General features: G+C 35.9%; 1 protein-coding gene across 1 annotated transcript in view; it reads right to left on the reverse strand.

Moving 5' to 3' along the window:
• The window catches only part of DOK6 (docking protein 6), a 259,512-nt gene that overhangs the window by 32,080 nt on the left and 201,895 nt on the right, over positions 1-25,537 (reverse strand). Inside the window, exon 7 of the mRNA XM_026108709.2 lies at positions 24,301-24,418. Within this exon, the coding sequence (XP_025964494.1) occupies positions 24,301-24,418 (118 nt within the window). The remainder of the gene's footprint in view (positions 1-24,300; positions 24,419-25,537) is intronic.

Genomic DNA, 25,537 nt, shown 5'->3' on the forward strand with positions numbered 1-25,537 from the left:
TAGGCTTCTACCAAAGTGTATTTATGTGAGTGTACAGTCACAAGGCATATGCCACCTGGCTTGGAGCTGTGATTCATTCAGCTGCAGAACTGCATTAGGTGAAAATCTTTTGCAACACTGAAGAAGTTGCTGGAACCTTGTAGGAATAAAACTCCTGCAGTTTGCAGCTACCTCCTCATGTTTCAGTAAGAATATCTCTACCTAATATCCTGGCAAGAAGAAAGAGTAAGGAAGAGACTGCTCCTAAACGCTATGGTCCTTGTAGATACAGGAGGTAGCCAGTTAGTTCAGGCTTATTTGATAGTGGCTGACAAAGACTAAGAAACAATCTCACAATCCACATGGGTAAATACAAAGATGTGAGTTCACAAAATCTGGTCCTAAAGGCTCATTTCCAAGTGCAGATCTAATGAAAAGGCTCATTTCCAAGTGCAGATCTAATGAATGATTCAAAAAGACTACCTCTTCCTTTTGCAAAAATATGTGTGGCTGGGGACATGCACAGCTGTGTATCTGTATGTATGGAGCAGGGCCGTAAGTATGTTTTAAAGACATGCTGCATTTTCTCCCTTTCAGCTGCAGGTTTTTGAATGATGCTTTGTGGAACCTGTCACAGCCCTTTTGGTTAGGGGGTGTCCAGTTCTGGAAAAGGAGTGGAAGGTGATAGAGGACTAATCAAAGACCTCTTCAGGCTGAATAGACATTTTTAAAGTTTGAAGCACAGACAGCCATGTGTGGTAGCTGCAAGATTTGATCTGTAGGGCTATAACCCAGACTAGTCACCACTGACAGAAAGAAGCAAGGAGAGAGGGCTGTGACCTGTTATTTGAGTTCATTGACATGAACTGCTGATATGGCTATTCTCTCTTCTGCCCAATGTTTCTAGCATATTCACAGCCAAATTATGGGTTTGGCAATGTATAATGCAGGAAAGGACAAATTTTAATTTTCCTCACCTAAGTGTACACAAATCAGAACAGTTTAAATTTGTTGATGCATTTAGGCTAACAAGGGAGTTTATCTCTGTCTATTCCATTTGCTTAGTGCCATGTGATCCGGAGTCAAAGAAAGCAAACTATTGGAAAAAAAGCCACAAAGCCTATGTGAAATAAAAAGTATCCCTTACTTATCAAAGCACAAAGACACATTGTCATCCTTCTATGTGAAACAGGTAGAAATTTTAAGAACTTTTTTTTTAGCCGACATCCTTCTGGTTGATTTCCTCAATCTTGCAAAAGATTTCCACCTATTATGACTCTGAAGTTTGATGAATCACAGCTGTAAAAGGGGATGATGCACATATACACTTCTGATCATTGTCTGACAAATGTACTTGGCCTGGTCCTGAAGTGGAAATGTTTTCACCTTGGAGTTATTTGGAAAAAAAAAAAAAAAAAAAAACAGTTCTTCAAAAACCTAGTTAACCTGCTTTTCAAACTCAGCAAAAATATTTATGACAATAAATTAGAAAAAAAGAAAAGGTTGTTTTAATACCATCCACATGCACAGACAACCCTGGAGAGGTTGCCAGACCTGTGCAGGAAGTTCCATAGATAAGCTATTGACAGGGTCATTTGCTCTGAATGCTATAGGCAATTCTAGGCTGATTTTGTATGCAAGGCATGTCAGACTCTGAACTCAAGCAACTCATACACAGTAAACAAGACAATACTTAGATTTATCATACATATGCAACAGTATATGTAATATTCTAGTGCAATACACTATTCTATTGTAACTTGAGTATAGGAGTTAAAGGCAGAACTTTCCTCACTGTTTTGGATATATCATACAAACTATAGGGAATTAAACAATACATCCCAAAGAGAAGTACAGATAATATCAAACAGCTGTGTGATCATATAGGAATTCTTTAATTTTTCCTACTTTTCTCTCTATGAACTGGAAAAAGCTGAAACAAATTTTAATAAAGAATACAAAATAAAACTACTTTGAAGCACTACTCTTGAAATATTGGAAGGCTTTTTAAAATAAACTTCCAGCCCCTGAACTGTGGTTTCAAACTCTATTTTGAGAATATAGCACCACTTTTCATTTCTTTGCTCAGACTTCCAGCATTTACAACTGTTGCAGATGATATGTCAGACTGATGTCTTTCTGGGGATCTTTTCTCTGGAAATTGAAGGAAAAGCTACTTCTATTTCACATAGTCTGTTGAATGGAAGAGAACACCTTTTATCCACTCAGATACATGTTCACATTACTAAGGTGCAAAAGCTTGCTTTTAAAACAACAGTGTTGACTGGGCTCATCACTATCCTCTCAGGAATAACGGAATAAGGAGGATGACAAATCGGGGATAACCTTGGGAATTTGGTAAAAGGTCACAGCTGTCTGAAAAAAGCGGTACCTATCTGGGCTAAATCTATGCTGTTGCCATACATTATCACTGATGGTGGCTGCCCCGGGGATCCAATTTAAAGGAGATTCCCTTGATAAAGAAATATAACACAATGGGGAATCTATTATTCTTCCACTGGGATCTCCATTGGTTCAGTGAAGAGACAGTGTACTGTTTCCATGTCTACAGTCCACGTTGTCATGTAACTAGTCAAGACACTCAAAGGTTTGTGACCATGCAAGAATGTTATTTGACATTACTAATTTAGCAATTTCCATGATGCCAATCCCTGCCTCCTATGGCACTATAAAAGACAAAGAGCTTGTGTGCCCTCTAGTTCAGTGTTCCCTCCACCCCAAAATCGCCTCTTTTGGAAGCATTAAATGTACCAAACCAAACTTATGTGAATCAAATTGATTGGCATATGGTTTCATATCTTAGGATTATTTTTTAAAAGACAGCAGAATCGTTGATTTGGGACCAGTAATTCAGTGTAATTCAGTGCCCCAGCCCCTGTTTATGCCAAGTGCACTGTCAGCTCCTACTGTTCTGCACTGTAGAGAACAGTAGATCTTAATTCCCTGGTTCTGAAGCTGCACCATATTTAGCTAAGCTCATAAAAAATAAACAGGTCTAGAAATTATTTCCTCTGTTACATAGTACAGTATCCTAGTTTGGAATGTGTTTATGTTTTCAGGTTGCATTTTCTCACCCAGGAACATGCCATCAGATCCTGTGGTCAACCAATAAACCTCTGCAACAGAAGAAGGCTTAGAGGAGATGGGCAAGGGCCATGTGCCCATGGAGGTCAGGGACGAATGCAGGGTGTGACTGCCCACAGCTGTTGCAAAGAAAGCTGAATTTATCTCCACACAAATGGGATCAGAGTGACCTTTGTTTTAGATGAATGGTTATCTCAGTTGAGTGGATCAACCGGCTGTAAATGTTTTTCCCTGATTTAATCATGACAGTATGAATGTCTCCCTGAGTTAGCCAGAGCTGCTTTGGATGACGGTATATGTGGCTCAGCCCAACACAAAGGGTAAAAACTGAGCAACTAATCAAAGGATTTTGAAGAGAGCAAAGGGCTTGAGCTGGTTTCAACACACGTACTCCTTCCCGGTGACTGGGGGCACCCAGCATCCTGACAGCAAGCATATTATAGAGACCAGTAATGGGAATCATGTTTGCACTGTGACTCAGCTGTATATTGCAGTTGTTATATTAACAGCTGTAAGTGTATTGTGATTACAGTATATTGCTGTATCACTCTGCTAAATCAAAATCCTGCGTCATGTCAAATATCTTCTTCAAATAAATAAATCTGATATTGAACATTGCACCCTCCATGTGTGAAGCATTTAAGAGAACCTGGTCACAGAATATTGGACTGTGACAGATGCAACTCAGATTTACCCATCATGCATATTTTCAGAAAGGAGCTGAAAAGTCTAAGGATATGTTTGGTAAGGAGGAGATTTAAAACCAGCATTTTCTAATATTAATAATGATAATAATATTGATGATAATGATGATGATAATATTTTGGTTATCTGATATCAGACACTGTATTAAAAGTACAGACTGACTTAAGTTAAACCAAAACATGCACTGTTTTTTTGATTTAGATGCACAACCCGTAGAAGAAGGAATATTATAAACTTTTTAAAGTTTCATCAGAAAATAAATGTCTCCATTCTGCCATTATGCAAAAGGAATCCCACACTGTAGGTTTAATATTGCTAAGCAAATAGCAGTTCTCCCATTTTCAGGACTACATACAGAACTGTGATAAGACTGCTCTAAGAATTGCCTACTTTCATGTAAAAATGCATAGTAAATCGTTTCTCTAGGAAAAAGGAATTTGTGCTGCACTTGAGATCATCATAGTGTCAGATAAAAGAGGAAAAGCATAAAAGATACACATTGGAAGGTTCTTCCAAATAGCAAAAATATGTATAAACATGAAATACAGCCGATCTCAGTAGCTATTCTGCTTCTGTTAGATGAATAATCTGCTCGGAATTTTGTTAGCACAGTATAACTAACAACGCTGTTCCCCTGTCGTAATATTTCAGTGAGTACAACTCAACTTTTCTTATCAAATATGTTACCCTTGTACTAAAGCATACCTTTGAAGCTGTCACTTTTGATTGGGAAGGGGTTTGGTGCTTAGCCAGACAGATGAATGATTTACAGGCAATCATCAACCCAATTTTTGCAGCACTCTAAGTAGACCAATCCAATCCAGAGCAGGAGTGAGTCTGATTAAATTAATAATGATTAATAGTGGATCAAAACAGAAGTTGGAGAGGCTGCTACACTATAATACTTCTGTTGCTTTACAACATACTTAATTTCTAGTTTGTAAACATTCCTGTTTCTGTACAGTAACACACACACACACACACACACACACGCACAGAAAAAATAATACTGGTTTGGCCCATCCCATTTTCCTTTTAAAGACCTAGTGATGTGAAGCTCTGTCTAGAGGAGTATTTCCGTAACTTACCTTTTTCTCTAATAGTGATATGGATGCACTTAAGCAGTCTTGTAACCGCAATTCCTTCTGATCACAAAATGGCATTTTGTCTATGAACCTGTTAGGTTTGCCGAGTTTGAGAATGACCAGAGGAACCACATTTGTAGTCTTTACAAGCTGATTGTTTGTACATTGTTTTGATGGCTTAGATACTGGACATTATTTAGACATTAGAACAATTGCTTACTCATTAGCAGTTTATGGCCTGGGTAAAGGAAACAGCTAACATTTACATCATAAAGCAATCTTTAATGAGAAGTTTTAGCAGTGGACTGAGATCAATTGAGCAAGTGATAAGGAAAATAGACTCTCTGAGAAAAATAGAACTTTTTTAAACATGGGAATGAATAATCTACCACATAACTAAAAAAAAAAGTAATATGATAAATTGCAAGACTAAGAAGTTAGTTTGATCATGCATTTTCAAACACACCTATCCTTCCAGTTCTGTCCTCCCTTGATCTATTCCAACATTTGAAATTAGTAGAAATTTCCGATTTTATACAACAGCCTTTGGTAGAGTTCATTTCTTCTTATTTTCACTAAAAACTATGGAATTTCCACCCAAAGTAAGCATACCTCAGATATGAGCTAATACTGGCTCTTTTTCCATTTATGGACAGACTGTAGTCTCCTTAGGGCAAGAAATGAATTTTCTTGCCGTGAAATGTACTTTTGGCATTCAGTGACAATAACGACCATAAATATAGCTCCTAGAGCCCTCTAATTGTACTCCACGGCTACATACTGGGCATGTGACAGAGAAGCCTAGCATGCATCTCGACCTGTGGGAAGCAGTCAGCTAATCTGCACTTTTCATGTCTCTTGGTCTCAAGGCAAGTTGAAAAAGCCTCTCCTTTGGGTAAAACATAGGTGCCTCTGTTCCAAGAAGTTGTTTCAGCCACTTGAGAACTATAATAAGACTGTGCCATACAGCCAACTGTTACCATCACATTTACTATATACTTGGACTAAAACCACATAGGTCTTGATGATTGGTTACGATTTTGTGATGCTTATGGGTATATTATATCATCTCAGTCTAAGATTAATATTTTTAGAATGACAGAAATGCCAATGAAGTAAAATAACACACTTTTTCTTATATTGGTGTTCAATGTGTACAACAACAAAGTAGACTTAATATGAAGAAAGGATAAGCATTAAGATAAAACTTGCCCACAAATGAAACTCAGTATTCCTGCATTTTCATTCACCTTTTCATCTGGGTCTTTTATGCTTGCACTTCATATTTTTCTTAGAAATAGCTTAATGTGGTACAAAAGGCGTTTTTCTATTGCCCTATATCTGAATTTTATTGCACACTGCAATGACATTTGGTAACACACTGAAAAGAGTTACAATTTTATCTATTATATTTATCCTGCCAGGAAAAATCAAAATAGATCAGTGGATCACAGTTCTCAAATGCTAGTGAGGAAGTATACTGGAATTCACATGACTTTTTCAAGTCTAGGAAATTTCAACTGAAAATTCAAATAAATAAAATATTTCTGACAAAACAGATTAATAACCCCAATGTTCACCAAAATCTGAGTGTAAACTAATCCTTTAAAAATGATTACTGATAGGTAATTTGCTCAGAGACAATCTGAGTTCCCGTTGTTTGATGTCAGTTCTTAATCTCCTTGTCATGTTAAATGCAGTCTTGAAAATAAGAAAGCTGTTGTCACCAACAAAAATGTACTAATAAAAGACTGAGTAAGTAAGTCCATCAAAACAATGGTCCGAAACTGGTTTTGATTGTTGGTGCTAAAAGAAATGCAAGTTAAATAATGTGAATGCAATCAAAGAATGAAAATATCAGTTAAATATATCAGCCATTCCTAAAAATGATCTGTCTTATTTTAACAAATAGGAAAATAGAGTGATGTAAACATAGATCTAGCCAAGTGCAGGTGTAGAAGTTAGCTACTTTATGCATGCACTGTGAAAAAATAAGGTTATGAGCACTTTCATGTTACACAAGAGACAATCAGTTTTCAAAGTTAAAAAGCAGCTTTGAGTAAACTCTCTTATCATTTATAAAATTAACTTTATTCATAAGATAAGTGTAAACTTGAGTCAACCAATTGACTGATATTAATATAATATATTTTTTAAAAAGCTACAGAAGGTGATTTTAACTCCTAGCTTCACAAGCTAGGAGTAACTACATTGTTGATATTTTGTTAAATTAGTGGATTATCTGTCATTTTGTACTTCTCAAAATATTTGAAGATGTGCTATTATTTGCGGCCACTATCTCATAACATAAAGCCCCCCAAAATAATATCCCCCAAACAGTTTGGAAGATTCATATTTAAACTTTTAAAGTACTGGAAGAAATCCACATAGTTTTTAATATGCAAAACCTTCTGTCACAATGGAGGTATTTGACAGTCTCTTTAAAAAGCCCATTTCTTTTTTGGTCAAACGTCTACATCATAGACATACGCATAAAAACTACTTAATATTTAGACAGTGGAGGTAAAATGAACAGCTCTGGTATTCTTCCTTGTCCTAAAAACAACATACATAATTCAGAACACTTTTTCTCTTTTCCACATGACTTTGTTTTGTAGAACTGTTAATTCAGGTTTCACATATTTTAGTACACAGATACTATGTTTCTAGAAGCATTATATATACAGATAGATTTGACAGATAAAATGCATAATCATTGTTCTTGCCAGAAGGCAGAACATACGTTTCTGTTCCCTCCATCCTGAAAAAGGTTATATATTATTGTCACTACCTTGCTTTTATTAACATTGTAGGGCAGAGAACAAAATGTTTCATTTTTCTGAGTCACTGTAAAATATAACCTCACCTTCCTCCTCTTCCCTCTCTATTTGCAATAGGATTACAGAAGTCTCTGATATTAAACATTACCTTTCCTCTAGGTCAAACAAATGATAAACCATATAGCCCTGCTACAGTTAGATCAAAACATGAAGGTTCTCATTGTTAGTAAGTATAAAATAAGCCTGAGATACAATGGACTGATCCTAACAAAATAATAATCAGGGGAAAAATGAGTTTAATGCATTTCCTCTTTCTCGTAAGATAACCCAAAATGCAACCAAACTAAATCCATCCATGAAAATACAGTGGTTATTCAAAAGAAGTGTAAATTCTGGTGCACAGTTTCTTGATGGGAGGGACCCAAAGTAATAATGATTATTCACTTTTTGAAAACTAATCTTTCCAGAAAAAAATCTGAAAAATATATCCTCCCACCCCCACCTCCTCTCCCTTCCCATCCCACCCTGAGGTACCTCAGCTATTTTCAGTCTACTTTTGGCTTCTCAGCCTGACTCAGACTTTCAAGCAAAAAGATGAAACAGGAATTTCATGTTGGTGAAACAAGTGTTAGTAGTAAAAAGGTAACAATAAAAAAATTAAAAGTAAACATTTTTGAGGAATTATGATAAGAAATTAAGGCATGATCACTTATTTGACTTCAGGATCAGGCATTAATGATGTTTCATGACTCATATCCCTTATTCTATCATGTACATAAAACAAAGATGGTGATTATGTATAACATTTCTCCAAGTTAGCCTGTTTCTCAGTGGGAAAAAAATCTAGTTTCAGAGATAAACAGACTATTTCCAATAATTTCCATGGAAACTGTCTTCCAGATCAAGAGACTGTTGTATTATCTGTGCCAATTCAGTGGTCCCACATCACAGCATAAGCTATGAGATCTGAGAAAATGATTTATTAAATTTTAGAGTGAGGAAAAGAAAAAGGTTATCAGAGAAATACTTTGTATATTTTTTTAAATTTGTCAAAATGTTCAGGTTTTCATTGACATAGTCTGTATGGAAAACACTTAAATGAAATAGATAATTTGGAACTATTCACCTTGTTTTATGAAGCCTTTGCCCTGAAAGCCTGGTCTTGAGAAGGACTGAAAGCTTTTGCAAGATTTTAAGCACTTTCAATGCTAACGCCACACTCATAGCTGGTGGCAATTAAAGGCACTGATCAGCTTTCCCAGGATTCAGAGTTGTAATGAATATTGAGAGTCACACCTTCAGCTTGCATGAACAGTTACAATTGTATCAATATCAGTGCTGACTTCTGTTCAGGGTCTTCAAGGGCCCTAAGGAAACTTATACATGCTGCAATATTCAGGAAGTAATCATCCACATTTGAAAGGTTGGCTGACTAATCTAGGGCAACTTAAATGATGGACTGATTCAGAGTTGGGACCCAATTACATTAATCTCCAAAACGCGTGTCACCTCTTGCATCCTGTTGGAGATCTGTTCTTCTAGCACTGACCAAAGCCCCACAGCTGCAGCAGTGAGGAGGAAAGTTAAAGTGATATCTAGTTTGGCATAAAGTCTGCCTGCACCAAGCTACTCATCAAAATATTTTGAACAAATTTAAACCATTTTAAGGAGTTTGTCTCAGTTCAGCATTCTGAATCACATAGCTATGGCATTTCTTATCAAGCAGTAGGCACTTTAAAACTGGATTTATTGTCTTGTCAAACCACTGTCCTATTCCATGCATCAATGGGAACATAAGCAAACAAGGCAACATTTTAATCAAGGCAACGCTAACACTTTTAATAATTTATATCTCTAAGTTATGCATCAATATCCATGCATGAATTCTTCTCCTATTAAAAATGAGCAAGCAAACAAACCAACAGCAAACATCTTTCATTAAATTAGCACTTGAAGATACAAAGTCTTTCAGTTTAAGTATACTCATTAACATTATTCAACACGGGCTGGTAGGTAGACTTCTTTTTTGCTCCTTCACTTTATTTTTCAGTCTACTGATGGTCATGGTGAATATGAAAGACCTGAATTGCCTATTACCTTATAGAAGACCCTTGTCAAAGGCATCTGTATTTCAGTGTAATGGTATGATGTTGCAATAACCTTAATTCTTTCACTGTGATCATCTGGATCAGAAAACGTTTCCTTTTGTCATTGTGCTTGAAGTGCCTGTCATCAGGAAACAGGCTCCCAGCCACCACGTGGCAGCAAATGTGTCTATTACAATTTTCAGAGACTCTAGATTTAGTAAACAGCAAATACGCTTCACAGATATCCTTTTGCAAATAGTCATGATACCAAAATAAAAAATTCAGGGAATAATTTGTCATACTTCTCAAACAAAGGATAAATCTATCTGCTAAATACAGGAAACTTTAGAATGAATAGAACAAGTTTCAAGTGAAAAAATATTTTTAGCATGTTAAAATGATAACTATTAACAATTGTATTTATCATAAGGAATAGTACAAATAAACAATACTAACTTATAAAGGACAACTAACTATGGTGAAATAAACATTGATAGAGTAAGAATGACGATATGAATTTCTGTGGCAGACAAACTTGGAGGGCTCTTCAGCAGAGCTATGCTGGTCTACAAAAGATTGGGATCTGACCCTCATTTGGTTCAGCCACATAACTAGGAATAGTGGACCTAGTTGTCACCAACTATCTGCATTTCATAGACATTTGAGTAACATGGATAAAATGCACTTATGATCTTCTAAATGAAAACAATGTTGCAAGGAAAAGAAGTAAGAAAAAAATTTTAAAAAGTATATAAATGGGCAATGGGCAACACATAAAAGACAGGTAAGGTATAAGAATACCTACAATATATTGTACATGGCCATATATTTTCCATCTGTGAAATCTGATAAATATATTTGAAAAATATAGTGGATAACAAGGTGCTCTGTTTAACTCCAGTTTGCATTATATGATACTTTTGATCTAACAAACACTTCTATGAGGAAAAAACACGTGGATGTGAGTTGGATTCATGTTTGCAGCTATTAAGGTCTGAATCTATAATAGACAAGATCCATATAATGTACATATTCAGGGCGTGGAACCTCTTGATAGACTTCAGCTACACAATTTAGAAGAGATTTCATATTGAAAGAAAGTCTCAGTTGTAATAATGCATCCAAAATCACTGCATATAAAATTCATTATGCTGAAATTATAATTATGTAAACAAGGTTTGTCCTAACATGTGCATCTTACCTACAGTCATATATTTCATTTCGATCTCCATAATACTTTTTGTTTGCTTGTTCATTGTGTAGGTTTAAAAATCCTGTTAATACTTTTGAATGAGACATTGAAATGATGGATATATTCATATTGATGAGTTCTGTGTTCAGTTTCTGTTAGTAAAACTCACTACAAAAAAGAAGAACTGAAACTACCTTGAAAAACTTCAGTCTCATAAATACATTTGTGTAAAGGAAATACATATAAATATTTACATTTCAAATAAAATGCTATAAACTAATTTTGAATAATTTTCTCCAAGGACAAATTCTCTTGCAGTTTTAATGCCTTCAGTGGCCATTTCAAGAAACAGCCAGTATACCAAAACTGCATGTACCCTAGCACTGTGGTCTAAGAACAGTACTTGGCTGCAAGATGAGAGATGCCATAATAATTGCTAGATTTGACTGATTCCTCCCCAGGCTGGTGAAAACTGTGAATGCTGTGTAAATAGTGAGACAGTGAGTCATATTACCTTTATGAGTAAGGCAATTTACTTCTCTGGGGTCAGCAAAGACAGGATTCAAAGCTAATTCTGTCTATTGCTTCTGGATGAAAAATATTTGCAAGCAGCAGGTCAGTATTCACAGAGTTTGGCTTTAGAGCTTCCACTGACTAAGAGCTGTTCTCAGGGAGATAAGGGGATCATCAGTCCCTCGCTGTTAAGGCTGAATATTGATGCTCAGTGTAATGGTATGGACCCATTCTTAGGTATTAAGCCATACTGCAACAATATCTGTGTTGGAACAATTTCAAGCTATGTGATAGTACTAAGAGGGCTTTATTAAACCATTTCCACAGTTCTGCTTATGTTCTTAGTTTACTTTTTGTCTGATCACCTCTGTAATATAATAAAAAAATCCCTTTCATATAGATGTTTTTTAAATCCAAAGCAGTCAAACATGTAGAAGTTTTACCATAAAAATGCATCTACATCTGCATATAAAATCCTACTAAAGATCCATGACTACCAGAGTAAAGACTGACTTCAGTCAAAAAGGCTGTACATAATCACACAGGTCATCACTGCAGAAATGCTCAAAAGTAGCAGTATTGTTTATGCTGTAGTAATCGGCTGACATGAGTTATGGGGAAAGGTTCTCATAGGGGTAGGTCAGCAGAGATTTTTTTTTTTTTCATGAGTGATGAGGAATTGCAACAGCCCAGACCCAATGCCTTAACAACAAAGAATCTCTTTCTTGCCTAGTTATGAATATTTTCTCTTGCATGGTTGTGATTATTTAAATAAGCAAAATGAGTAGGCATCTCATATTCCTAGCAATGATACCATTCAAATTTTCTGAACACTTTTGCTTTTCATAATAGCTATGCACCAGCATTATTTCATTCATGTCCCTGGTAATGTCCTTGATTTACAGCAGCATAAGCAAAAAACCAGTCACACCTTGAAAATAACAGCTTAAATTCTCTCCCTGTTTGGTATTTTATTACACAGTAAACACCACTGCAAAATTTATGGCTCATTCCCACAGTTCTACATAAGGTTTGATGCACAACTAAGGTAATAAGAGTGCGTGAAGAGGTACCTTGAGCCTTTCTATATATTTCTTCAGTCCTGAGACACCTTGGTACTGACCCAACCCACAAGAATAACGTGGAGCAGTTCTCTACTTCAAAACGCTGGTCAACAAATCAGGAAATCATATAAAATGATAAAGTGGCTCCAGAAAAATCCCTTTTCCTCATGGCCTTATAGTAGATGAATAGAAGATAATGGTCCTCTAAGAGTTACAAAAATTCACAGCCAGCAGCACTGGGAAGAGACCTTCTTATTGCTCTACCACTGAGTCAAAAGGCATTGCTGGTGCATACAAACCAGTATATATTATGAACAAAAAAACACACACAGGTACAGATAATGTTCAGTATTTGCCACTACCAGAAGTCATTTATTAAAAACAGGCTGTCTTAATGAATATAGGGTGACAGTCAAAGAGGAAAACAAGACTCTTCAGAAACAGATTCATGGACAAGCACTACAACGGATTGACACCTAAACTAAAATGCACGTACTTGATCAGAGGAAAGTGTTTCTATAAGAGGCATGAAAGGGATGAAAAACTGCTGAACTATTTCTCAGAATTAAATACCTGCTCTGATGAATGGGAAATAATGAGACAGTTGAAAAAATTGAATGAAATACATTTCTATTTCCTAACCCAGAACAATTATCTTTTCCATCATAAAATGCTTGTGACATCAAATGTTTTGTAATGATAGGACTGTCATCTCACAAATAGAAGCCCTGCAAAACTGCTGAGATGCCCAGGAACAATATAACAGTAACAACAGAGAAAACAAGTGGCCAAAGTCTGTAATCAATCATTCAATCAAATTGATGCTGCATTTATAATAATTTTAAGAAGAACAGACCTTTTCAAATTAAAATTCAAGCTTCAACATTTATGTAAACAGGCTCTGAGCTGTACTTTCAGCACCAGCATTAATTGTGAATATTCCCACACACTGGGACTTAGGTGGATGAGGAGTGGAGACAGAAACCATACTTGGGTACCTGCATCCCTGGTTTGATGTCATCAGTGCATGAGCAAGAAAGTAGGAAATCTGATGCCTGATGTAGGCAAGTATATGGACACAAAGGTGCTACTCTAGCATGTTTGTGTGGGTATTTAGAGAGAAAACGTTGTATTATTGTTATCTATTCATACACATGTTTGGAAAAGTAGGAAAATGAGATATAAAATACAAACCTGCCTGATGCAGTTTTCACTGACTTCGAAAGGACACCATACCCAGTAACGGGAATCAGAACTATTATAGAAGTAGAGTATTGAAGAGAATAAAACTGATAGCATTAATAATACTAAATTAATAAATTGGAAGAGCAATGAGCAACGTTGTAAGGAAGGGAACAATATTTTTCTTGGAAACCAAAATCAAACAACAGATCAAAATCCTCTGTTAAGTCATATTTGTTTCAGAAAAGATAAAAATGCACTGACTCTGGTGCTAGTGGTACAGATAGAAAGAGCTATCCCCAGATCTTGTGTACTTAGAAGCCATCCAGAAAGGGCCATCTTATTTTACACACCTGTGCACAGTTAGCTAATTTTCAACTAAGTAGCCTGTTAATTCAGTAGGCATTTTACTATGCATTTACTATGCCTGAAAATAACAACTATGATTAACTTCCACCTGTTTATTCAGCTCAGCTAGTGTCACAGTTTTGGGAACACCCTGAGGTGACAGAGTTTGGCAAGGAGTAAGGAGGCCCATCACTGGCAGTGGCAGCCCCCACAAAGGTTAATCCCCAAGGGAGGAGGTGGGTGGAATGAGGCCTCACTTTCTGCCCTGAATGGGAATGAAAGTCAGAGGCAGATGAAAGGTGGAGAGAAGCCAGAGCTTTAGTTTTGGTCTATATAGTAGAGGGCAGAGCACCTACACCAGCTCATGGAGACCAGCAGTTTCTCTGGAGGTTGCCGTACTAGGGAGGAGTGGACTGGCAGCTGCAATGCTGCACCATCCTTAGGCTAGGCTGAGCGCTGGCATTGCCACATGTGACGAATGATGGGACTGCTGCGGGGAACACATGGTTGCGTTACATCCCACGTGCCACCAGATGGGAGAAAATAAACCTAATGCAGTCCCGCTCCACTTAAACCTAGCCTAGAAGCAAGAACATCCAGTCATTAAAGGGAGTAGTAAAGATCCTTTCATTTCAATCTCGCTCTCCAAGTAAGGCTTTTGCTGAAAATTTTTGTTTTCAACAATTTTGGTTGAATTTTTTTCAACATCTGAACTAAAATCTCATACTGCTGAGGGTCTGAGTCTGTAGTCAGAGTTGGCATGACTTCACAGGACACTGCTCTGCTACTCTGCGCTAAGCCCTTCATGTGGACATTACCAGTAATAACATAGGGAAGGACAGAACTCTTGATATTTATTAATGTAAATCCACAGTATCCAACCATTTGCCCCTGAACAGCTAACTCCACTCTTCCTGTGATTTCTACAAAGTCCTGATTCTCTTATCTCTCTTCCAGCTCAGTACTACATTTTCCTTTTTTCAATACAGCTTTATAATGCAGAATATTTCATTTGTTTTTGAACTCAAAGCAACAAACCCTTTATTAAAATCCTTTCCCAATAAGTATCTTCACAGAGTTTCGAAAGACAAAGATAAACAAGTATCCAGCAGCTAAACAGCAAACTTACTTCAAGTATGCAAGCATGGAACTGCAAGGAGCCTGCAGACTCCAGCTATGTCTCACTTCCAGTCTGGGAAAAGTTTTAAAACTTTGGTAAAAAATTGCTAACTCTGAATTGTGATGAAATTCCTATTATCATTTACAGTTCTTTCTTCTGATAAATTTATCTTAGTGTCTTACCATGTATCATTTTGATCAAATAAAAAGTTGGCAGGATATAAGCATTCACCAAGAAGAAAAAAGATGAAAAGGCTTTTTGAATTAATGGAGAATGAAAGAATTTCTAAGAGATTTTTTTTGAACATTTTTTTTCCTCTACTGAATAATACTATGATTTTTTAATCAGTTTTGCATAGCTAAAATGCAATATGCAGTTTTAAAGAATACATTCTTATGGCTCAATTGAATTGAACATAGTGGGTATGTTGTCCATTGTGCTTAATTTGTCATTACCATGAAAACAAATAGGTCCGTAATAACATCAGACTATATGTCATGTGCCCCAATTATTGCCACCTCAATATTGTTGAAGATTAGTAAAGCAGAAGAGACATGATGGACAATCTTACAGAAGCTTAAGATTATTATATTTGAGATCTTATGATACTCTTTTTATAACACATATTTTCCAAACTTTATAATAAGCAATTAGTCAAGGTCAATGCTATCTCACTTTGGACAGGGAGTAAAACAGATGTTTACATGATGCCATTTTATCTCATAAACATTAGAAAACTAAGGGGGTGGGGGGGGCTATATCTTTTTTTTTCCACTCAGAGCAGCATAAATGCAATTAATTGCACTTGAAATCTTTGGGCCTGGGTTCTACTCTCATTATCGTAGACAAAGCTGATATTAGTAACATTCCACCACTCTGCCCATTATAAAACCTATTTTCAAAAATTACAACTTTTCTAGATTCTAATGATTCTTGTGAACATTTTCAATAGGATGTCTCAATTTCAGCTTTTTTTACATTCTTTTAAAATTAATTATTAACAGAAAAAGCTTATGCTTTTTATAGTATCGTTCATATGGATACTAAAGGAAAATCTGTTGTTTTGCCCAGGTAGTTTTTGCCAAAACTACAGTCTGTTTTTGTTCATTTGTTTTTAATGGGTTTTAATGCATCCATTTGCAGTAATAGTTTGACTAGAAAATATGGTCTGTCAGCATATTTCAGTTCGTTTGAAAGTGCAGAAATGAAATATTTAAGCTTAGTGACAATCATCTTGATTCTAACTTTGAAGACATACATAAAATAAGATAGCAAGCAGGACTTATTGGTGAAAAGATTTCATAGAAAAACAGTTTGCATGAAATTGACCTTTGTCAAGTATTTTAATTTTCTCTTAGAATAAACACAGTGAAACCTTTTTGTTCAGACAATCCAATACCGACTGACAATTAGCAGCTGTGGAGTTGGTGGTGCCCATTCCCCCGGCACGTTCTCTGCCTGAACTACATCTCTCCTGGCACAATGCAGGGCCTTCTCGCATGTTATGACACAGCAGAGCGATACAGATGACTGTAGCAATCCAGCTTCAATTGGTAGCATGCATGTTGTCTCAAGTTAACTCAGGCTAAAAATTCTGGGTTTTGGTAAGAGCTAGGCCAGGGGCAAAACTTAAACTGCTTCTCATACTAACACTGTGTGAGAAGCTAGAACCACCACATATTCATAAAATCATTAACCAAAGACAAAATTTGTGTAGTTTACATTGAAAAACTCTGTTTATTGCTTTTTGGAAGGGAGGGGAGCAAACACCCAAGATTTAACTGCTCTTGCACTGTTTGGGCTTTCAGAAATAACCTGAGACTCCAGTGACTTCTATGCTTTCTGGTCTAGCAGGGAATAACCTCATTGACAAGTGATCTGACTGGAAGACCATCTGCTGAGAGAAAGGGCATCACAACATGGGCCTTAAACGAAATCAGAACTTTTGAATTTGACAACAGAATATGCTTTATTAATCTTTTTTGGCTCCCCCCCCCCCCCATTTTTCATGGCTTATAATTGTAAGAATCTCTTACCTCAGCAACCATTTATCAGAATGAGAAGGAATATGTCAAGATACTCTTCAGAGCTTGTCAGTAATGCTCTTAATTAGCTATAGCAGTCACTGTTGAACAAAATGTAGTTCTTTACTTTTACCAGTTTCTGAATAAGACTCTTCACATTTCCAGTAAGCCATTTTAAAATCAGGCTACTTTTTATTAGGGTAAGCATCATAATAAGACTTCATAGCAAATATTTTTGGAGAGGATACTAATATGAAGAGGAACTGCAGTCGTTGAAGCTTAATCTAAATTTCTCAAATTATTGCAGTAAATTTGACCTCAAACCTATTCTAAATTCTAAAACGACTTGAGAATTTCTCTGTTTTTCCTAAGGCCATGCCTGGGAGAAGTGGTGGAACAGCCAGAATCCTCACTGAGAATTTGCTGAGCCATTGCTTCCTCCAGGAGTTTCTAGGGGCATCTACTAACAGAACATATATTAACTTGATGAAAATATAATGTATTCTTCCCTTCCCCCTGCTTCACTTTTGGGGGTAAGCATCTAAACTTATTCATCTTTAACAATGAGTGAAAAAGAGAGAAAGGAAATAATACTAAGCAGGTACACATTTTCTCTCCTATTCTCACATGTGCTCTTGAACTTCAAAATGAAGCTTCTTGCTGTGTCAATGCCACTGAATATCTTTAGTTTTACATTAGTGTTTTACAAATGCAATTTTGTTGCAAATATTGCAAATGAATTTGGTAGCAAACATAATAAAAAACAGCAGCTTATGCTATCAAAACAGTAATGCGGACCTATCATATAGTCTGCTACTTTGCTACTTTTCTTCACTTTATATATCTTTCCCATGAAGAGAGAGAGTATAATTATCCAGTCACTGAGGTTTTTCTGGTTTGATTTTAACACTTGGAAACATTTGAGCTGCAGTGTATTTCCAGTAGAAATATAGACAGCTGTGTGGCATGTCTGAATATGATTTTTGAGGGGACTTTCTAAGGGACATCTTAGAAGAAATACGTCCCTGCCACCCCCTGTGGAGCCAAGGATCACAGGTTGAAAACTGTCCTCTTTCTAGAGAAAGAAAAGTATCACAATTTCAGACTTTTAGTGAGACTAGACTAAAACATTAAGTGTTGCCTGTGTGTCTCAAGAGAGAGAAGAAAAAGAACATTTTAAAATAATTAAGAGATAGGAATAAGGTTAGATTATCTTGGGTTATATAGAAAAGACTGCATTACTGTGCTATCAATATCTGGATGCAAAACACTAGACAACTGTTTAACAATGCAATTTTGCATAAAGTGATTTCACAAAAGTATGCCCAGGATATGGACAACACACCTAGGTCACCGCAGATAATTGCAAAATGACAGCCCAAATATTTTTACATAGCATGATAAACTCTCGGCAAATGCAAAAAGACCAAGAAAAAAAAAATCAGATTGCTATTAAATAGACTGTGGTAAACTCATGAAATTAGAGGTCTCCGAGAAGTGCAAATTAGATTTTCTTCTGAAAGAAGAAAAAAATCATTGAATGGTCTACCTCTAACACAGAGTCCATGAAGAGTAGCTTAAAAAAAGCCCTGGATTTTTTTCTTAGGTTTTGATTTTTACATACAAAGGAAAAGGAAAAAACAACAACATCATTACAGTAACTCTTGAGTGCAGCTATTGAATGAGGAAACATAAACGGTCAGGAACATATTTGAATGCTTCCTTCATATAAACCTTAATGAAATGGCTTTAGAAAAAATAAAATATAAAATGTTAAAAAAGCAGTTATTTAGTATTTAATATCTATTTTTAAATTGTATTTTTATCCTAAATATAAAATTCACTTTTTATTTAATATTTATTGTAAGAAAATTAACAAGCCATGAAGCAATGTATTATTTTGCACAGAATTTCAAAGCTCAAAAGAAAAGGGCCAAATCCACTGCATAAGATTAAAGAAGCTACGTAATACTGTAATTTTAAATAACGTAGATCTTCTATAGTCTGTACTTAGTAAGTATCCTGTTTCAGGTGTCCTTTATGCATACTTCAAATTTCATAGACTCCATTTTACTAATGTGAAAGTCCTGATGAAAGATTCAGCAAAGGAAATGGCAAGGTGACAGGCTATGAAGCATTTCTGCCTTAGCTGCTGGTAGACACTTACTGAAACATAACTGAGTGATCAGATTTATTTAACAGATACATTCTAAACTTTTATATCATTTACACCATTCTGGCATCAAGATTAGACAGGGAAATGAGTTCTGTACTCCGTTGCTGGGCATATGAACAAACAATGGAAATGCCAAAATGATGAATGTCCTCCGATTCATTTTACACACTTTAATTTGCAGAAAACTGCAGAAACACATATGAAATCCCTGAAGGATTAGTCTAAGGAGGATTGAACAGAATGATTCAAACCTTTCTAAATATTTAGGAACTTGGATATTCTCTGATTATTTTTAATGACATATCAGCCCTGCAACTTTGTAAGGGCTGGAAACTTATGTAGCTGGAAGAAATCATTTGCATATGACTCTGTCTCCTTTTTAAATATAAAACCTTTAACTTCTATGGGTCAACACAAAATGCTATTCTGGTTTAAATATATTCAAAAAAAAAAGAGACGGTCTCTCACCTAATAAGGCCAATATAAAAGGAGCGATGCAGGCTGGCTTACAGAGGCCAAACAGGGGCCAGAGGTTCCCCCTGTTTTGATGAGCAAAAGCGGATTTATGTTTCTTGCATCGTAGTGCTAAATACAAAAGACAATTGTCTTAAAGAAAAAATTCCTACTGACTTCATAGAGGCCAGCTTTTATTTCTGGGTCTTTTTGTTTTTGACATGTACTTATGAGTTTAAGTGCTGCTTTTGGCTTAAATCTTGTCCCACTGATGACTATAGTTTTATTTTTTGAAATTCTTCCATGACTTTAAAAATTGGAGAATCTAGCTCTTAGCAGGCACATTTAGAGCATTTTTTTCAGTTTTATTTAATCATTCTCTTATGGATTTACAACAAAAAGTGATAAGTAATTTCTTGGGTTGTAAGTTTACTGTGGAAAAAAGCTGTTGTCTTTAAGGGGAAAACAGGCAAGGTGTTATTGGTGTAATCCTTACACAAGTACACACCTCTTTATGTGAGCACTCTCATAGAAATGAAGGATTACTTCTGTGGGTAGCTGTTCATCACTTTGAGTATGGATAGCAAAAGCAAAGTCCAAACAGGGAACACAAACTAGAATCAACCAAAACAGGGTTATTGAAAGCAATTCCTAATTTTGAAAGAGCCAAACTATAATTAGATTTTCTGAACATAATTTCCTCAGAGATTTCAATAAATGCAAATAAAAAGCTAATGTGGGTTTCTATGCCAAAATTTTATTTGGCCTTATTTGTTTAAAACTATCCAAACTGTTTAAAATTTGTAGTATATAAATTCTCTAGAGCAAGAAATACAGTATTAAGTTTCAGCTGGCTGAAAATTTATTCTGCAATCCTTTTTCATTCTAAGCAAACTTAAACTCCAAAATGCAAAATTTTAAATTATAGCACGCATTAATGCTATCCATTACGTTTTGTTGTATAAGAAGACATTCACTTATTTTCTCAATTTTTAATATCATGACCTTGTGAAACAGTGCTAGACCACATGCCAAAGACTAATAGTAATAAACAACGAGTTATGAAGGTAGATAGGTTTTTTCCTCATGCTTATATGCATGCTTTTTTGCTTATATTTTTCTGCTTCTTATCCATGACTTTAGTTGACAAAGTTGCTCTTGGCTTTTGATTTTTGTAGTCTTGTAAATATAGGAGAGCATAATATATTAATGCAAGATATTTTCTGTTGGGCTGTCATTCTTTATACAGTAATCTATTATTCATAAAAAATGTACAATGCATTTAAACCTTACTTGTGTATGCACAAAGATAAGTGTATGATAAGAAAGAGTAAAACGTTTTTCTTTTTTCCTCTGTTAATCAAAATATTTTATGTTAAAAGTCTGTAAAGACTTACAGGCATGATCTGGATTACATGTAAACTTCAGAAACAGGCATTGTGATTTGTAAAGCCATGGGTATCAGTTGGTTTTTAAGTGAAATTGCTCTACTACAGAAGCTTAAGACTGGCATCCAGCCCAATGGCTGTATAAACTTTGTGTTATTTTTCTATGTGGCACTGATTCCCCTTTTCTTTTTATTGTGCAACAGTGAGGCTTGCACCATGATGATGGGCTGCCCCTGGTAAAAGCCAATCACCAAGCTGTTCCTATGGACAAGATTAATTAGACATCTAAAATCTAACTATTTTTATCTTAGTAGTGTAATCAAGGACTGAAAAAGTGCAAGGAAGACACAAATGGAGAAAAAGATCTATAAAGAGAGTCCAGCCCCCTTCATTTTAAGATATTTTGTGAAATGTGTGATCTTTGAGCACTGTTATTCAGGTTTTTGATCTTTTCAGGTCTTTACGTGCGAGTGTTTTCATGAGCAGATGGAAAATGCTAAACACAATACATATTTATTGTTTTGCTTTCTTCGTCTGAAATATAGTTTTGTTTTTTTTTTAAACCCACCTTCTTACTCTACAGCATATTCATTATCAGATCAACTCAAACTACTAATTAAGTTAAATTCTACTGCTAAATAACTCCCAAAAAGCCACTTTATCTAAGGTAGTATGAGCACATATTCATTTCTCCTTATACATCACCAGCTGTTATTAATTAAATTCCAGTCAGTTCAGACTGCAAGTCTGAAATAATTGCAATTACGGAAACTCTTTTATACTGTATTTAACAGTGAGTTTGGATATTGTTTTACTGATATTGTCAGTAATTTGGATATGGGTAGGCACAACCCAAGTAATTTCATTTTAGAGTTTACAAGACATTAGGAGGAAAATGTGGAATTTTCATGTTCCTTTCTTGAATGTAAAAGGCTTTGTCATAAGTACACATGAAGTGCAGAACTGAGTTTGAGGGATTATTCTCTAAGGAAAAAGTGTCCTTTCTGAAGGTGCAGCTTACCCTTTCAAACTCACACGAGAACAGAGAAGCAGCAAGTGACTTTTCCCGTGACAACAACCCATCTCAGCTGGCTGCTGTACTATGAGAGGGTGGAAGTGATGCTCACACTCTGCTCTCTCTCTACCCAGTTTCCACCGTGTCTGTGGGCTGATGCTTTGGCAATCGGTGTCCCTTTGCTGTGCAAAGACTACTGATATGAACAGGTATCGAGAGGTAAAGGCGTACTTCATGCTCCCTTGGGCTTTTGCACAAATACCTTGCCTTTAATTGGTCGTAAGCAGTGCTGCAGACAGTTCAAAGAGATCTTCACTATGGATAATGAATAATATTACTGCATAGTGAACTTGTGCAGTCAGAGGGAGAGAAAATTGTCCTTTGGATGCATTTCTTACCTCACTGATAAAACTGAACTAGTCTCTCCTGAAATCTACTGCATTTTCACAAGTTTCAATCACCATAGAATGTGCAAGAGAAGTGAAAATCTTGACTTAAATTCAGAAGTATTTATTAATCTCGTGTTTCAGTGGAAGTGTGAGTAAAATCTGCATACTTTCAAAAAGTAGAATTCTTGTGTTTCTAGTAATACACTTCCAACATGTTGCCTCCTGTGAAGCCATTTGATACACATGTTGATACACATGTTGAGATATTATTCCATATACAAAGTTTTGCTTTCCTTGAAATACTACTGAATTACCATGGCCATTTATGAGACACAAAAGATATGGCAAAGAATGAACAACATTCCAAACATTTCTCTCATTTCATAAACATTCTATTGCATGTTTACTATCCTTTGGCCAAAGGAAAAGTCCAACAAGAACATAACAAGAGGAATTGTAACAGCTCTACGAAGAAACTTTTTTTTTGAATTCTATTGTGTCCATAAAAAAATATCAGTGATAGGAAGAATATTATTTAAGGTGATCTGCAAGTACAACATTTTTCACAGACAACTTCTGGAAGGTATTTTCTTTTTTCCATTAGTGTTGTTTGACTGTAAGTCTATGACCCTGTTTAGAAATTCACTTTGTGCCTTAGTTGTATGGGGATTAGGAGAAACAAATGCTGTACCCTTAAATGAGTCATCCATCAAATTCACACTTCACCTGCTGGTTTTAACTTCTGTGCTAACTTACAGTACAAAACATCTCAGATCTTTCATCTATATCCTGCATTTTACTTATTTTTATGAAAGCATGTAATACGTTTTCTTGGACTGGATACTCTTGTTTTTGAGCAATTTCTAACCTCCTATCCTAACTGTAAATTGATTATGCAAACAGCTCGTTAAGAGAGAAGTGAAATGAAATTCTTAAGCCCCTGCCAAGTAATACAAAGTAATATGTTGACAACAGCTTGTTCTTTTTTAAAATGAAAACAATACTATTACTTAAGGTTTACATTTTAAATGTAATAAAAAGATCAGTTTCCTAAAAGATACCAATCAATTTCAGCTTAAGAGCAGTAAATCATCATCATCATCGAGTTATGTTAATTATAGCACTTAAAATCTTAAACAAATAGCTTAGAATCTAAATATACAAAAGAGAACTGGAGACAGAAAAAGATGATATACATATATAAACAAACATATATATGTTCAGCTGACATGTAAGTTTGCCAAACCAAGCAGTTCATATATACAGCTCTCTAAGCAAAGTCACCAAGAGTACCTCTTATTCCTAGAATTATTTTGTTTTAATCTTGAAACTCATACAGCCACTTTATGTAGATTTAATTGGGCACCCTGAGGTTAGCTTCTGAAATACATACACAAGCTTATTGGAAGGAAAATACTAAAACACCTTGGCATTCATTAGTTACTGAGAAGCTACATTGTGCCAAATTGCCTATCTATTTTAATGTGTTGATTTTGGGAATAATTTTCACCACTAGTTTATGAAATGACTAAAAGAAACCTGTTTTATGTAAATTTGGGGATCCTGCTGAGGTTGCTGACAAATGATAAACTGAAATACAGAGAAAACAACCAGTGCAAATAAAAGCAATTTGCATGAATTCTGGTCAAATGGAAAGAAGCTAATGGACATGGCATTTATTAACAAGGAACTTGCCTTGTAAACTGTAGATTTCTCCAACGCTGTTCTGCCGGGTGATATGATGCCAATATGCACTACGAGGAAGTGAGATTGACTTGGATAATGTCATTGGTTCAGACAGACTGGTCTGGAGCTAAAAACCAAAGCAAACAAATGACAGATCATACATGACTATACTTGATAGATAAATCTCCATACTTTGAATTGCACCAGTGTTGTTAGGAAAATACAATTTACTGAATTACCATAGTTTTGATATTATCATTTACAGTGTGTAATAAGCATCAGCACTGCAAATGCTCAGAAACACCCTGCAAGAGTATATTTGGATATTTAAGTTTATAATCACAGGTTTATTAGCACATAGGAATACGTCCCTATTTGTCTACAGCTACTCCTGCTGCTGCCAGGATTTTGTTCTTTTCTTCTTTAACTTTGCGATAGTGACGAATTAGAATATGCCTGAAATCTGAAACCCCTCTACAACTGTATTTCTTTTTGGTTATTTAACCTGCATATTGGATTGACTATCCAGAAAGATGCTCAGGGAGCATCTGAGCCAACTAGCAGAGAATTAGCAGCCAGGAGTCATTAATCCCCTAAGCCACCATTCAAGTGGAGGCATCTCAACACCAGTAGCAGATACAGCCTCAAGAGCAAATTTCCCCAGTCCAGGGGACTTCATCTAACAAAGCAGTGAGCTGCATGATAACTGTGCATGTATACAGGAGTGAGAGCAGAGAAACCTGATGGGAGCAATGTAAACTCTATTAGAGAGAGCTCTGTCTCCAAATGTTCCAGAGATGCGACCCAGAGACATAAAAAGTGGAAGGACAGGGGATTTTGCATGCAGACAACATTATGGAGAGATCTATACATCTTATCTCTGTTTATAAGAAAACAGAATTTATCTGCAAAATTTGTGTATCTCTGGCTTTACAAAATATGAAATGCAAACAGTTTGCAGAATCTAATGAATCGCTAATACTTTGTGGAGCATGCCACGGGATGGCTGGAAGGATCAACACCAGTCTCTATGCCTAATGAGTTAGAATGGAAAACCCCTTAAATTCAGGAGCAAGGCTAGGGAGGTGAGGATGAAAGACTACGCCTGAAAGGCTATGCCTGAAATCCACATCTTCAGCAAATCCAACTGCAGCAGAGAAGGCATCCAAGGTCTGCATCATTTATTGCAGGCTAATGAAAAACTCCAGGGATTCCTCCTCAAGAATCATAATGCCAAATTCAAAAA

The sequence above is a fragment of the Dromaius novaehollandiae genome, chromosome 2 (assembly GCF_036370855.1).
Source record: "Dromaius novaehollandiae isolate bDroNov1 chromosome 2, bDroNov1.hap1, whole genome shotgun sequence".
Lineage (NCBI taxonomy): Eukaryota > Metazoa > Chordata > Aves > Casuariiformes > Dromaiidae > Dromaius > Dromaius novaehollandiae.